The sequence below is a fragment of the Salmo salar genome, chromosome ssa01 (assembly GCF_905237065.1).
Source record: "Salmo salar chromosome ssa01, Ssal_v3.1, whole genome shotgun sequence".
In the NCBI taxonomy this organism is placed as follows: Eukaryota; Metazoa; Chordata; class Actinopteri; order Salmoniformes; family Salmonidae; genus Salmo; species Salmo salar.
The window spans coordinates 7,443,023-7,455,522 of record NC_059442.1 but is presented as its reverse complement, the minus strand read 5'-3'; the positions used below and the strand labels follow the sequence as shown (position 1 = coordinate 7,455,522).

General features: G+C 44.4%; 1 protein-coding gene across 5 annotated transcripts in view; it reads right to left on the bottom strand.

The window, feature by feature from the left end:
* Positions 1-12,500, bottom strand: part of LOC106605188 (protein EFR3 homolog B) — a 38,049-nt gene that overhangs the window by 14,327 nt on the left and 11,222 nt on the right. For all 5 annotated transcript variants that reach the window (XM_045710427.1, XM_045710409.1, XM_045710455.1 and 2 more), the window contains 6 exons: positions 11,763-11,906; positions 10,948-11,064; positions 10,747-10,825; positions 9,715-9,850; positions 3,937-4,089; positions 3,491-3,602 (listed from right to left, as the gene is read on the bottom strand). In XM_045710427.1, coding sequence (XP_045566383.1) covers positions 3,491-3,602; positions 3,937-4,089; positions 9,715-9,850; positions 10,747-10,825; positions 10,948-11,064; positions 11,763-11,906 — 741 coding nt within the window. The remainder of the gene's footprint in view (positions 1-3,490; positions 3,603-3,936; positions 4,090-9,714; positions 9,851-10,746; positions 10,826-10,947; positions 11,065-11,762; positions 11,907-12,500) is intronic.

The window sequence follows — 12,500 nt, the reverse complement described above, 5'->3', positions numbered from 1 at the left end:
AGACTCAAAATCAAAACAAATGTTATTGGTCACATGCACATGTTTAGCTGATGTTATTGCGGCTATAGTGAAATGCTTGTGTTCCTAGCTCCAACAGTGCAGTAGTATCTAACAGTGCAGTAGTATCTAACAGTACAGTAGTATTTAACAGTGCAGTAGTATCTAACAGTGCAGTAGTATCTAACAGTCCAGTAGTATCTAACAGTGCAGTAGTATCTAACAGTACAGTAGTATCTAACAGTACAGTAGTATCTAACAGTACAGTAGTATCTAACAGTGCAGTAGTATCTAACAGTGCAGTAGTATCTAACAGTGCAGTAGTATTTAACAGTACAGTAGTATCTAACAGTGCAGTAGTATCTAGCAGTGCAGTAGTATCTAACAGTGCAGTAGTATCTAACAGTGCAGTAGTATCTAACAGTGCAGTAGTATCTAACAGTGCAGTAGTATCTAACAGTGCAGTAGTATCTAACAGTACAGTAGTATCTAACAGTGCAGTAGTATCTAACAGTGCAGTAGTATCTAACAGTGCAGTAGTATCTAACAGTGCAGTAGTATTTAACAGTACAGTAGTATCTAACAGTGCAGTAGTATCTAGCAGTGCAGTAGTATCTAACAGTGCAGTAGTATCTAACAGTGCAGTAGTATCTAACAGTGCAGTAGTATCTAACAGTGCAGTAGTATCTAACAGTACAGTAGTATCTAACAGTGCAGTAGTATCTAACAGTGCAGTAGTATCTAACAGTACAGTAGTATCTAACAGTGCAGTAGTATCTAACAGTACAGTAGTATCTAACAGTGCAGTAGTATCTAACAGTACAGTAGTATCTAACAGTGCAGTAGTATCTAACAGTGCAGTAGTATCTAACAGTGCAGTAGTATCTAGCAGTGCAGTAGTATCTAACAGTCCAGTAGTATCTAACAGTCCAGTAGTATCTAACAGTACAGTAGTATCTAACAGTCCAGTAGTATCTAACAGTGCAGTAGTGTCTAGCAGTGCAGTAGTATCTAACAGTACAGTAGTATCTAACAGTACAGTAGTATCTAACAGTGCAGTAGTATCTAACAGTGCAGTAGTATCTAACAGTACAGTAGTATCTAACAGTGCAGTAGTATCTAACAGTGCAGTAGTATCTAACAGTGCAGTAGTATTTAACAGTGCAGTAGTATCTAACAGTGCAGTAGTATCTAACAGTACAGTAGTATCTAACAGTACAGTAGTATCTAACAGTGCAGTAGTATCTAACAGTGCAGTAGTATCTAACAGTACAGTAGTATCTAACAGTACAGTAGTATCTAACAGTGCAGTAGTATTTAACAGTGCAGTAGTATCTAACAGTGCAGTAGTATCTAACAGTACAGTAGTATCTAACAGTGCAGTAGTATCTAACAGTGCAGTAGTATCTAACAGTGCAGTAGTATTTAACAGTGCAGTAGTATTTAACAGTGCAGTAGTATTTAACAGTACAGTAGTATCTAACAGTGCAGTAGTATCTAACAGTTTCACAACATACACCCCAAAATATATGTAAATCTAAGTAAAGAATGGATTATTAAGAATACATATACATATACGTCAGAGCGGCATTGGACTAAGATACAGTGGCATAGTATAGAGTACAGTATATACATATGAGATGGGTGATGCAATATTTACAAACAATTAAAGTGACTAAGATACCGTAGAATAGTAAAGAGTACAGTTTACACATATGAGATGAGTAATGCAAGATACAGAGACATTATTAAAGTGGCTAGTGATCCATTTCTAAAAGTGGCCTGTGATTCCTAATCTATATATAAAATACAGTATATATACATGTGATATGAGTAATGTAAGATATGTAAACATTATTAAAGTGGCATTATTTAAAGTGGCATTGTTTAAAGTGACTATGTAGGCAGCAGCCTCTGATGTGCTAGTGATGGCTGTTTAGCAGTCTGATGGGCTTGAGATGGAAGCTGTTTCTCAGTCTCTCAGTTCCAGCTTTGATGCACCTGTACTGACCTCGCCTTCTGGATGACAGCGGGGTGAACAGACAGTGGCTCGGGTGGTTGATGTCTTTGATGATCTTTTTGGCCTTTCTATGGCATCGTGTTCTGTAGGTGTCCAGGAAGGCGGGAAGTTTGGCCCTGGTAATGCGTTGGGCAGACCGCACCAGCTTTTCGGTTGTGGGCGTTGCAGTACCAGGAGGTGACACAACCCGACAGGATACTCTCAATTGTGCATCTGTAAAAGTTTGTGAGGGTTTAGGTGTTAAGCCAAATTTCTTTAGCCTCCTGAGGTTGAATTTGCACTGTTGCACCTTCTTCACCACACTGTCTGTGTGAGTGGACCATTTCAGTTTGTCAGTGATGTGTACGCCGAGGAACCACACTCCCAGAGCCCTCACCTCCTCTCTGCAGAATGTCTCATCATTGTTGCTAATCAAGCCTACTACTGTTGTGTCGTCTGCAGACTTGATGATTGAGTTGGAGGCGTGCTTGGCCACACACACAGTTATGTGTGAAGATGGAGTACAGGAGGGGGCTGAGCACGCACCCTTGTGGGGCCCCAGTGTTGAGGATCAGCGAAGAGGAGCTGTTGTTTCCTACCTTCACCACCTGGGGGCGGCCCGTCAGGAAGTCCAGGACCCAGTTTCACAGGGCGGGATTCAGACCCAGGGCCTCGAGCTTGATGATGAGCTTGGAGGGTACTATGGTGTTGAATGCTGAGCTGTAGTCAATGAACAGCATTCTTACATAGGTATTCCTCTTCTCCAGATGGGATAGGGCAGTGTGCAGTGTGGTGGCGATTGCATCATCTGTGGATGTATTGGGGCGGTAAGCGAATTGTGGGTTTAGGGTGGCAAAAACGTGGGTCTAGGGTGGCAGGTAAGGTGGAGGTGATATGATCCTTGACTAGTCTTTCAAAGCATTTCATGATGACAGAGGTGAGTGCTATGGGGTGATAGTCGTTTAGTTCAATCACCTTTGCTTTCTTAGGTACATGGACAATGGTGGCCATCTTGAAGCATGTGGGGACAACAGACTGGGATTCGGAGAGACTTAATGTATCTGTGAACACACCAGCCAGCTGGTCTGGACATGCTCTGAGGACGCAGCTAGGGATACCATCTGGGCCGGCAGCCTTGCGAGGGTTAACACGCTTAAACGTCTTACTCACGTCGGCCACGGAGAAAGAGAGTCCACAGTCCCTGACAGTGGGCCACGTCGGTGGCACTGTATTATCCTCAAAGCGAGCGAAGAAGGTGTTCAGCTTGTCCGGAAGCAAGACGTCGTTGTCCGCGACGTGGCTGGTTTTCATTATATAATCTGTGATTGTCTGTAGACCCTGCCACATACATTTTGTGTCTGAACCGTTGAACTGGGACTCAACTTTGTACCCTATACCGACTTTTAGCCTGCTTTGCGGGCCATACTAGGTCAGACAAGGCTTCCATGGCGAAGGCTTGCTTACATGCATGAATTCATTCTGATAGTGACCTACCCAGCGATAGGTGAGCCCAGAGCAGGGTATATCCCAGGAACAGGGATCTTCCCCATGATGAACAGCATAACCTCTGCTCTCTGGTAGATAGGCAACGTGTTGGCAAAGGATCCTGGAAGGACAGAACACGTACAGAATATCAAGATATGCCCACGAACGAACACACACACACACACACACACACACACACACACACACACACGTTTGTTGTACTATCCTTGTGGGGACTAAACAATTGATTTCCATCCTATTTTCTCTAACCCCTAACCCTAATCTTAACCCCACACAACCACTAACCCTAGTTCAAATTATAACACTAAGCCTACTAAAGTATTTTTCCTTGTGGGGACTGGAGAAATGTCCCCACTTGTCAGAATTGTACTTGTTTTACTATCATTGTGAGGACTTCTGGTCACACACACACACACACACACACCCCTACTGACCGATGGTCTTGATGACAGCCTCCTGTAGTTGTCTCTCCTGGTCAGTAGTTGTCATGTTGTTGGAATACGGGTCACAGCTTCCAGTCAGTTCATAGTCCACACTCAGTCTCAACTGTTTCAACAGGGTGTTAAATACTTCCAGCACTGTTGGGCCTACACACACACATACACACAAACACAAACAGAGTGTATGTTAGTTGAGCAATACTATATCTAGAATGCTGTACCTGTAATTTATTGACAATGACAGGCTCTGTCTCCCTCTAGTGGCCATTATACACAATAACAGGACAATGACATCATGTAGCCTAGTGGTTAGAGCGTTGGGCCAGTAACCGAAAGGTTCCTGGATCAAATCCCCAAGCTGGCAAGGTACAAATCTGTTGTTCTGCCCCTGAACAAGGCAGTTAACCCACTGTTCCCCGGTAGGCTGTCATTGGAGATAACAATTTGTTCTACAGTTCTGGCTTGCCTAGTTAAATAAAGGTTAAAAAGAAATGACAGGCTGTGTCTCCCTCTAGTGGCCATTATACGCAATAACAGGACAATGACAGGCTCTGTCTCCCTCTAGTGGCCATTATACACAATAACAGGACAATGACAGGCTCTGTCTCCCTCTAGTGGCCATTATACACAATAACAGGACAATGACAGGCTCTGTCTCCCTCTAGTGGCCATTATACACAATAACAGGACAATGACAGGCTCTGTCTCCCTCTAGTGGCCATTATACGCAATAACAGGACAATGACAGGCTCTGTCTCCCTCTAGTGGCCATTATACACAATAACAGGACAATGACAGGCTCTGTCTCCCTCTAGTGGCCATTAGAAACAATAACAGGGAAATGTGGAGCTACAGTTCTGGAACGCTATTGCTCATCTATATACACGGGTAGATTGTTTACCAACAAAACCGATGCGTGCACAACTTTGGGGCAGCACCGGCGGGCTTGGCTTACAAACAAAAGATTATTGGCAACATGTAAATCATATTTAGTCTCCAATCTTTTTTGGTAAGCATAAATACATTTGGTATCAATAACAAGAACTAGCTGAAACAAGCCACCTATGATTCACAGCATGGCAGCTCCTTGTCTTTGTTGCTAGCTATCTCACCGTTCAGAGTCAGAACACCACAGAGCCTTGTGCTAGCTATCTGACCATTCAGAATCATAACACCACAGAGCCTTCTCCTAGCTATCTGACCGTTCTGAATCATAACACCACAGAGCCTTGTGCTAGCTATCTGACCATTCAGAATCATAACACCACAGAGCCTTGTGCTAGCTATCTGACCATTCAGAATCATAACACCACAGAGCCTTCTCCTAGCTATCTGACCGTTCAGAATCATAACACCACAGAACCTTCTGCTAGCTATCTGACCATTCAGAATCATTACACCACAGAGCCTTCTGTTACAGTGGTTGCTCAACTGAAAGTTTAGCGATTATGCTGCGGTACTTAGAGGTAATTTGTGGTTTATTACGGTACCCTGTGTCACTACTTCATTGCTCCAGACCAGTGCAAGTGGTACTGTGTCTCTAACTGACAATGAACGGGTGGAATAAACCAAATAGAAACTGATAATTGTGTACGACTTCAAAATTGAATTTCAATGAACTGAATGATGAGGATGAAGAAGGTGATTGAATTTAGAAATATAGTGTAAGAAATGCTATTCCTCTGTCCTGCACACCCGAAAAAAATGCACTTATTTTTGTTGTTGCTACTCATCAGTATTACTTACTAAAACTGTTGTTACACTAAGGTTTTTATTCTAAGAGAAACTTAGACTACAATTAGTGTGTGGAAATGTTAGGATTATTTTGCTCCCGACCGGTCACGTTGTACAGTGCCCAATTGGTGCAGCGGTCTAAGACACTGCATCGCAGTTTGTTGCTACAGATGCTGGTTCAATACCTGTGCCAGCAGCGACCGGGAGACCCATGAGGTGATGGTAGGCTTTTGATTTCTCTCCCTCTACAAACAGAAATAATTCTAAATAACAAACTGGCTTTATTCACAAATTAGTGAGAATGTCTCACCCTGTGTTAATGAATGGCCTTTTTTCTCTCTCACTCCAGGTTAAATAAAAACAAAATCATTTCCAAAATATTGTTATTTTTGTAAACAAAGTGATTATTAGATATTCTCACAGATCCTAATGAAAAATGCCCCGTATATATTAATTTAGAATCCTCCAATCCTCTTATGTTCTTCGTACTACTCCCGACCATCACGTTGTGCAGCGCCATATTTTCTGTTCCATCATAACGGAAACCATGAGGGTTTTGTTTTTAATTTTTCTTGGAATAAAAACAGCATAATATTAGTCAAATTAATCAAAATGTGTTACAATAAATCCCATTAAACTATGTTCTTACAAAAAAAGGTTTTAAATTCTCTAGTATTGCCAATATTGAAGAATATCAAATGCTTCTCAAAGATGCCCTCTGGTGGTCAAACTAGCACTAACTAGCATTAATGGTAAAAATGGCTGACAATTAAATAATGTGCCAAGGTGTGCTGCAGTATGACGCAACTTCTAAAGGAGGAACCACTGTAGGTCTCTGACCCGTCTATGGTTGCTAGCCCCAATCCTGACTTCTGCTCTCGTAAAAGCCTGTGTTTTCTGCAAATTAACACTGGAAACTTATTACCTAAAATGGATCAATTGAAAGTGTGGATTCACAGCTCCAATCCAGATGTGTCAGTAATGAGAAGTGGTAAAGGAAGAGTGGAGGAACACATTCAGTGCTCGGTTGTCTCCACCAAGTCTGTCCCCAAACTATTTGATTTGCTGGTTTTAAGCATTAAACTTTCAAATAGCTCTTTGTTGACTGTTGCTGGGTGCTATCGTCCCCCATCAGCACCGGCCTGTACCCTAGCTGCCCTAAGCTCTCTCCTGGCCCCTTTGTCCTGCTAGGTGACCTAAACTGGGACATGCTTAAACCACCTGACCAAGTCCTAAAGCAATGGAATTCCCTAAATCTTTCTCAGATTATTACCAATCCCACAAGTTATGACTCCCAGAAAACACCCAGAAAAGGCTACTCTCCTTGATGTTATCCTCACAAATAATCCTGAGAGGTATCAGTCTGGTGTTTTCTGGTAATGACCTTAGTGATCACTGTTTTACAGCCTGTGTTCCTAATGCCTGCTCAGTGAAACAACCTGTCCTGATTTGTCACAGACGCTTGATAAAACACTTTAATGAGCAAGACTTCCTTCATGAACTGGCCTCTGTAAATTGGTGTAGAATCAGCTTGATCCCTTCTGTCGAAGACGCTTGGACCTTCTTTTCTGATATTTTCAGTGGTATTGTTAACAAATACACCCCCATGAAGAAAATGAGAATTAAAAACAGGTTCAGCCACTTTTTCGACCAGGATCTGGCAGAGTTACAACACCTCAAGAATTCCATTTGGCGAAAGGCTCGGCACATGCATACTCAGGGTGACTGGCTCTCATTCAGGCAATGAGAAATAAGTGCACTCAGGATATCTGGAAGGCCAAAGTTAGTTATTTTAAGGAGCAGTTCTCGCTTGAAGGTCTAACCCCAAAAAGTTATGGAAAACTGTGAAAGACCTGGAAAATAAACCCTCCTCCTCACAGCTGCCCATGTCCCTTAAATTGATGATGTGGTTGTTACTGACAAGAAGCACATGGCTGAGCTCTTTAATCAACACTTCATGAAGTCAGGATACCTATTTGACTCAGCTCCTTGTCAGTAACAACCACACCACAAGGTGCTGAAGGAGCTCCTTAAACTGGACCCCCCAAAAAACATCTGGATCAGATGTATAGATCCTTTCTTCTTTAAGGTTGCTGCCCCTATCATCACCAAGACTATCTCTGACCTTTTTAACCTGTATCTCCTCTCTGGGGAGCTTCCCATTGCTTGGAAGGCAGCCACGGAGAGTCCTTCATTTAAAGGGGGGAGATCAAGCTGATCCTAACTGTTATAGGCCTATTTTTATTTTGCCCTGTTTATCAAAAGTGTTGGGAAAACTTGTCAATAATCAACTGACTGGCTTTCTTGATGTCTATAGTATTCTCTCTGGTCTGCAATCTGGTTTCCTGCTCAGGTTATGGATGTGTCACTGCAACCTTAAAGGTCCTCAATGATGTCACCATTGCCCTTGATTCTAAGCAATGTTGTGCTGCTATTTTTATTGACTTGGCCAAAGCTCTTGATACGGTAGATAATTCCATTCTTGTGGGCCGGCTAAGGAATATTGGTGTCTCTGAAGGTTTTTTGGCCTGGTTTTCTAACTACCTCTCTCAAATAGTGCAGTGTATAAATTCAGAACATCTGCTGTCTCAGCCACTGGCTGTCACCAAGGGAGTACCCCAAGCTCGATCCTAGGCCCCACACTCTTCTCAATTTACATCAACAACATAGCTCAGGCAGAAGGAAGCTCTCTCATCCATTTAATAGCAGATGATACAGTCTTATACTCAGCTGGCCCCTCCCCGGAGTATGTGTTAAACGCTCTACAACAAAGCTTTCCTAGTGTCCAAAAAGCTTTCTCTTCCCTTAACCTTGTTCTGAACACCTCCAAAACAAAGGTCATGTGGTTCGATAACAAGAGTGCCCCTCTCCCCGCAGGTGGGATTAATACCACTGAGGGTTTAGAGCATGAGGTAGTCACCTCATACAAGTACTTGGGAGTATGGCTAGATGGTACACTGTCATTTTCTCAGCACATATCAAAGCTGCAGGATAAAGTAAAATCTAGACTTGGTTTCACCTATCGTAATCGCTCCTCTTTCACCCCAGCTGCCAAACTAACCCTGATTCAGATGACCATCCTATCCATGCTAGATTACGGAGACATCATTTATAGATCGGCAGGTAAGGATGCTCTAGAGCGGCTAGATGTTCTAGACCATTCATCCATCAGATTTGCCACCAATGCTCCTTATAGGACACCTCACTGCGCTCTAAACTCTTCTGTAAACTAGTAATCTCTGTATACCTGTTGCAAGACCCACTGGTTGATGCATATTTATAAAACCCTCTTAGGCCTCACTCCCCCCTATCTGAGATATCTACTGCAGCCCTCATCCTCCACATACAACACCTGTTCTGCCAGTCACATTCTGTTAAAGGTCCCCAAAGCACACACATCCCTGGGTCGCTCCTCTTTTCAGGTTGCTGAGGCTAACGACTGGAACGATCTGCAACAAACACTCAAACTGGACAGTTTTATCTCAATCTCTTCATTCAAAGACTCAATCATGGACACTCTTACTGACAGTTGTGGCTGCTTCGCGTGATGTATTGTTGTCTCTACCTTCTTGCCCTTTTTGCTGTTGTCTGTGCCTAACAATGTTTGTACCATGTTTTGTACTGCTGCCATGTTGTGTTGCTACCGTGTTGTTGTCATGTTGTCGTAGGTCTCTCTTTATGTAGTGTTGTGTGTTTTGTCCTATATTTTAATTTTAATCAGAGTCCCCGTCCCCGCAGGAGGCCTATTGCCTTCTGGTAGGCCATAATGATGAATAAGAACTTGTTCTTAACTGACTTGTCTAGTTAAATAAAGGTTAAATTTAAAATACAAAAAATAAAAACACAGCCTCCTGCCTTTTAGATATGTTTCATCGTCGACGTTGTAAACCAACCTGAGTATACAATCCTCTCAGATCTCAACGAGAGAAAACGATGTCTATGGGTCAATTTGGGATTGGGTGTTTTAGTGTAGTACAGGGTCCCCCCCAAAAACAAACAAACAAACAAACAAACAAACAAACAAACAAACATACTCACCCACAGAGCCACTGGCCTCAATGACAGCAGCCTCAGACAGGACCTCCACTATCCCAGCACGCACTGTGGCTGAACTCTTACTGTTAGCATCTAGATGACCCAGCAGCTGCTGAATAACCAGGTGAGAATGCTGTGACTAGAGAGAGGAGTGGAGAAGAGAGGAGACAGGAGAGGAGAGTAGACAGGACAGGAGAGGAGACGGGAGAGGAGAGCAGAGGAGACAGGAGAGGAGAGGAGACAGGACAGGAGAGGAGAGCAGAGGAGACAGGAGAGGAGAGGAGACAGGAGAGGAGAGGAGACAGGACAGGAGAGGAGACGGGACAGGAGAGGAGACGGGACAGGAGAGGAGACCGGAGAGGAGAGCAGAGGAGACAGGAGAGGAGAGGAGACAGGAGAGGAGAGGAGACAGGACAGGAGAGGAGACGGGACAGGAGAGGAGACCGGAGAGGAGAGCAGAGGAGACAGGAGAGGAGAGGAGACAGGAGAGGAGAGCAGAGGAGACAGGAGAGGAGAGCAGAGGAGACAGGAGAGGAGAGCAGAGGAGACAGGAGAGGAGAGGAGACAGGAGAGGAGAGCAGAGAGACAGGAGAGGAGAGCAGAGGAGACAGGAGAGGAGAGCAGAGGAGACAGGAGAGGAGAGGAGACAGGAGAGGAGAGCAGAGGAGACAGGAGAGGAGACAGGAGAGGAGAGGAGACAGGAGAGGAGAGCAGAGGAGACAGGAGAGGAGAGCAGAGGAGACAGGAGAGGAGAGGAGACAGGACAGGACAGGAGAGGAGACGGGACAGGAGAGGAGACCGGAGAGGAGAGCAGAGGAGACAGGAGAGGAGAGGAGACAGGAGAGGAGAGCAGAGGAGACAGGAGAGGAGAGCAGAGGAGACAGGAGAGGAGAGCAGAGGAGACAGGAGAGGAGAGGAGACAGGAGAGGAGAGGAGACAGGAGAGGAGAGAAGACAAAATATGTTTTAGTCATTGAGTGATGTGAAACCATACTAGACATGCTAAATGCTAATATGAGGATGTGACGATCCTGACCTGGATAGAGTACATGATGATCTTGAAGCAGCGGACAGCAAAGCTCTTCCCCTCCCACAGAGAATGGTTATCCAGGTGCCTTTAACACACACGCTTGGTTTGATTCATAAAGAATTGTGTGTGTGTGTGTGTGTGTGTGTGTGTGTGTGTGTGTGTGTGTGTGTGTGTGTGTGTGTGTGTGTGTGTGTGTGTGAGACTCACATTAGTACAGGTTTGATAGCGTTCTTAATGTTCCCGTAGGCAGCTCTACCCAGCAGCTCTCTGAAGCATCTCTCAGTCAGCTCAGCTGGACTCTCCTTCTCACAGCCAGGGGAACCACTACATACAGTACAGAAATAGGATCTTAATTTGAACCAGTTTCCTACAGCAGGAAAATAATCCTGCTGCCACAGGAAATTTGTATTATAATGTCGGATATAAATAATGGACATTTTTGTAGGGGTTGGTACATTTTTAGATAGGATATATCAAGTCTGAAATTTCAAAGTAGAAATTAGAAGGTTTTTTTAAACCTCAAATACACACTTCCTGTGTTACGTTTTACAGGTGATCAAATAAAGCAGCCAGGTCACCTGTGACACAAGTCAGTATTTGACGTCCATCCATGTCTGAGGACGACGGGAGATGACATGGAAACCGGCCACTAGGGGCTGCAGTTAGGTATGCACTACGACTGGTTAAGGTAAGGGCTTAAGGTTTGGGATACGGATTCAAACTTGAAATATTTGGAATCAGAGGCTGAAGCTTATCTACGTCATCTTTATCCACAACACCCAAACCTGTTTGAAGGTAACAACACTCACTGTTGCCGCTCGTGGCTGGTTTCAACGTTATCTCCCGACGCCCTAAGACATGGACGGACGTCGAATACTGACTTGTGTCACGGGTGACCTGCCTGGTTTAACACACCTGTCACTGTGGCAACACTAAAGCTGCATGCAGAAGGATGAGCTGTTTGGCAGGGGACAAAGGGAATAAACACAGACATACACACACACACACACACACTAAGCTACCTGTCTGTGGGGTCCTGCAGGTTGAACAGTAGAGAGGGGACTATCTTGTCCATGTGTTGACGCTCCCATATGTTAGCCTGCAGCTCATCCCTCACTGTCTTCCTTACCACACCCTGGAGACCACGGATACCTGCCATACGGATCCTGGAGAGGGAGAGAGGGGGGGACGGGGGAAGAGAGAGAGAGAGAGAGAGAGACAGACAGACAGACAGACAGACAGACAGACAGACAGACAGACAGACAGACAGACAGACAGACAGAGAGAGAGAGTGAGCGGAGAGAGAGAGACAGACAGACAGACACACAGAGAGAGAGAGGGAGAAAGTGAGCGAGAGGACAGACAGACAGACAGACAGACAGACAGACAGACAGACAGACAGACAGACAGACAGACAGACAGACAGACAGACAGACAGACAGACAGACAGACAGACAGACAGACAGACAGACAGACAGACAGACAGACAGACAGACAGACAGACAGACAGACAGACAGACAGACAGATAGAGCAGTCACAAATTAACATTTCTCCCCTAGTCTTTCTCCCCTACACACTTCACCTTAGATTTAAGGGCTCCCCTACACACTTCACCTTAGATTTAAGGGCTCCCCTACACACTTCACCTTAGATTTAAGGGCTCCCCTACACACTTCACCTTAGATTTAAGGGCTCCCCTACACACTTCATCTTAGATTTAAGGGCTCCCCTACACACTTCATCTTAGATTTAAGGGTAA